The following is a 2,938-nucleotide window of genomic DNA, read 5'->3' on the forward strand; positions in this document are numbered from 1 at the left end:
GTAGCCAGGGGCGGGGCCCGTTGCCGGGGCATTGTGACGTTTCGCTGGCATGTATCGCTGTTATCACTGCTGACTCTGTGTGTGTGTGTCTCCCCCAGCAATGTAACGATGTGGGATTGATGGCCTACCTCGGCACCATCACCAAGACCTGCAACACCATGAACCAGTTTGTGAACAAGTTTAACATCCTGTACGATCGGCAGGGCATCGGTCGCCGCATGCGAGGCCTCTTCTTCTGATTGCTGAGTGGGCTCTGGAACACAGCGCGAGGGAGGGCAGGAGTTCCCGTCCGTAACACCACACACTCCGGCTAGTTATCTCCATCCCCCCCTCCCCCCCCCCCCTCCTCTCTCTCTCTCTCCCTCTCCGCAGCCTCTCTCCCTCTCCCCATCCTCCCAACTCCTCCCCCCACCCTCCCTCTTCTCCCCCCACTCCCCCCCCACCCTCCATCCCTCCCCCCCCACCCTCCATCCCTCCCCCCCCACCCTCCATCCCCCCCCCCCCACCCTCCTCCCCCACCTTCATCCCTCCCCCCCCACCCTTCATCCTTCCCCCCCCACCCTTCATCCCTCCCCCCCACCCTTCATCCCTCCCCCCTCATCCTTCATCCCTCCCCCCCCACCCTTCATCCCTCCCCCCACCTTCATCCCTCCCCCCCCACCCTTCATCCTTCCCCCCCCACCCTTCATCCTTCCCCCCCCCACCCTCCATCCCTCCCCCCCCACCCTTCATCCCTCCCCCCACCCTTCATCCCTCCCCCCACCTTCATCCCTCCCCCCCCACCCTTCATCCCTCCCCCCCCACCCTTCATCCCTCCCCCCCCACCCTTCATCCCTCCCCCCCCACCCTTCATCCCTCCCCCCCCACCCTTCATCCCTCCCCCCCCCCACCCTTCATCCCTCCCCCCCCCCCCCCACCCTTCATCCCTCCCCCCCCCCCACCCTTCATCCCTCCCCCCCCCACCCTTCATCCCTCCCCCCCCCACCCTTCATCCCTCCCACCCTCCATCACTCCTCCCCCCCACCCTTCATCCCTCCTCCCCCCCACCTCTCTCCTCCCTCCCCTCCCCTACCAACCCCCGCCTTCTCCATCTTTACCCCCCCCCCCCCCCCCGCTCGAATGGCGAGTGTGAGACGGCCCACCTCCTCACTGGGTTTTGCTCCATCTGGTTTTGTTGCTGCGATGCCAATGACTGGCTCGGTGAGTTTGTTGCTCCGGTGCCAGTGACTGGCTCGGTGAGTTTGTTGCTCCGGTGCCAGTGACTGGCTCGGAGAGTTTGTTGTTGCAGGGGAGCAGATGTGAAGCTGGCTCATGCAGTCAGCCGGGTTGCACAAGAAATAAAGTTTTAAGCAATGAACTCTGCGTCAGTCCTCTGAAAGAACTCCGAAACCCCCTTGGACCAACCCCTGGCAACCAGTGCAGTCCGTGCTGCCTCTCACCCTTCTGTCCATCTTCTCCTGTCCCCCTCCCCCTCCATACTGCCTCTCTCCGCCCCTGCCTCAGCTCATCCACTGCTGAAACCCTCATCCATGCCTTTGTTACCTCCTAGACTTGACTATTCCAACACACTCCTGGCCGGCCTCCTATGATCATCCAAAACTCTGCTGCCCATGTCCTAACTTGCACCAAGTCCCACTCACCCATCATCCCCTGTGCTCGCTGTCACCCTTGATCCCTGACACGACAACACCTCGCTTTTAAAATTCCTAAATCTGTAACCTCCTGCCCTCCCTATCTGTGCAACCACCTCCAGCCCTATAAACCTCCTAGATCTCTGCGCTCGTCCAATTCCAGCCTCTTGCGCATCCCTGATTATAATCGCTCCACCATCGGCGGCCGTACTTCAGCTGCCTGAGCCCCAAACTCTGAAGCTCCCTCCCGAAAGCTCTCTGCCTCTCTTTCCTGCTTTAAAACGCTCCTTAAAACCTACCTCTTTGACCTGTGCTAATATCTCCTTATGTGGCTCGGTGTTAAATTTTGTTTGATAACACTCCTGTGAAGCACTTTGGGATGTTAAAGGCGCTATATAAATATAAATAAAAGTTGTTGGTTTATATCTGGTCACGGGAATGTGGGAAGGGAGGACCTTGAGACAATCACTATCACTAGGAAGGTAGTGCTGGACAAGCTAATGGGACTCAAGGTAGACAAGTCCCCTGGTCCTGATGAAATGCATCCCAGGGTATTAAAAGAGATGGCAGAAGTTATAGCAGATGCATTCGTTATAATCTACCAAAATTCTCTGGACTCTGGGGAGGTACCAGCGGATTGGAAAGCAGCTAATATAACGCCTCTGTTTAAAAAAAGGGGTCAGACAAAAGGCAGGTAACTGTAGGCCGGTTAGTTTAACATCTGTAGTGGGGAAAATGCTTGAAGCTATCATTAAGGAAGAAATAGCGGGACATCTAGATAGGAATAGTGCAATCAAGCATGGATTCATGAAGGGGAAATCATGTTTAACTAATTTACTGGAATATTTTGAGGATATAACGAGCATGGTGGATAGAGGTGTACTGATGGATGTAGTGTATTTAGATTTCCAAAAGGCATTCGATAAGGTGCTACACCAAAGGTTACTGCAGAAGATAGAGGTACGCGGAGTCAGAGGAAATGTATTAGCATGGATAGAGAATTGGCTGGCTAACAGAAAGCAGAGAGTCGGGATAAATGGGTCCTTTTCGGGTTGGAAATCGGTGGTTAGTGGTGTGCCACAGGGATCGGTGCTGGGACCACAACTGTTTACAATATACATAGATGACCTGGAAGAGGGGACAGAGTGTAGTGTAACAAAATTTGCAGATGACACAAAGATTAATGGGAAAGCGGGTTGTGTAGAGGACACAGAGAGGCTGCAAAGAGATTTAGATAGGTTAAGTGAATGGGCTAAGGTTTGGCAGATGGAATACAATGTCGGAAAATGTGAGGTCTTCCACCTTGG

At 55.2% G+C, this 2,938-nt stretch overlaps 1 protein-coding gene across 1 annotated transcript in view; it reads left to right on the top strand.

Moving 5' to 3' along the window:
- Positions 1-485, top strand: part of cops6 (COP9 signalosome subunit 6) — a 56,770-nt gene extending 56,285 nt beyond the window's left edge. The window contains exon 10 of the mRNA XM_070863063.1: positions 99-485. Coding sequence (XP_070719164.1) covers positions 99-239 — 141 coding nt within the window. The 3' untranslated portion in view covers positions 240-485. The remainder of the gene's footprint in view (positions 1-98) is intronic.
- The last annotated feature ends 2,453 nt before the right edge of the window (positions 486-2,938 follow it).

This window comes from Pristiophorus japonicus, chromosome 20 (assembly GCF_044704955.1).
Source record: "Pristiophorus japonicus isolate sPriJap1 chromosome 20, sPriJap1.hap1, whole genome shotgun sequence".
Taxonomy (NCBI): domain Eukaryota; kingdom Metazoa; phylum Chordata; class Chondrichthyes; family Pristiophoridae; genus Pristiophorus; species Pristiophorus japonicus.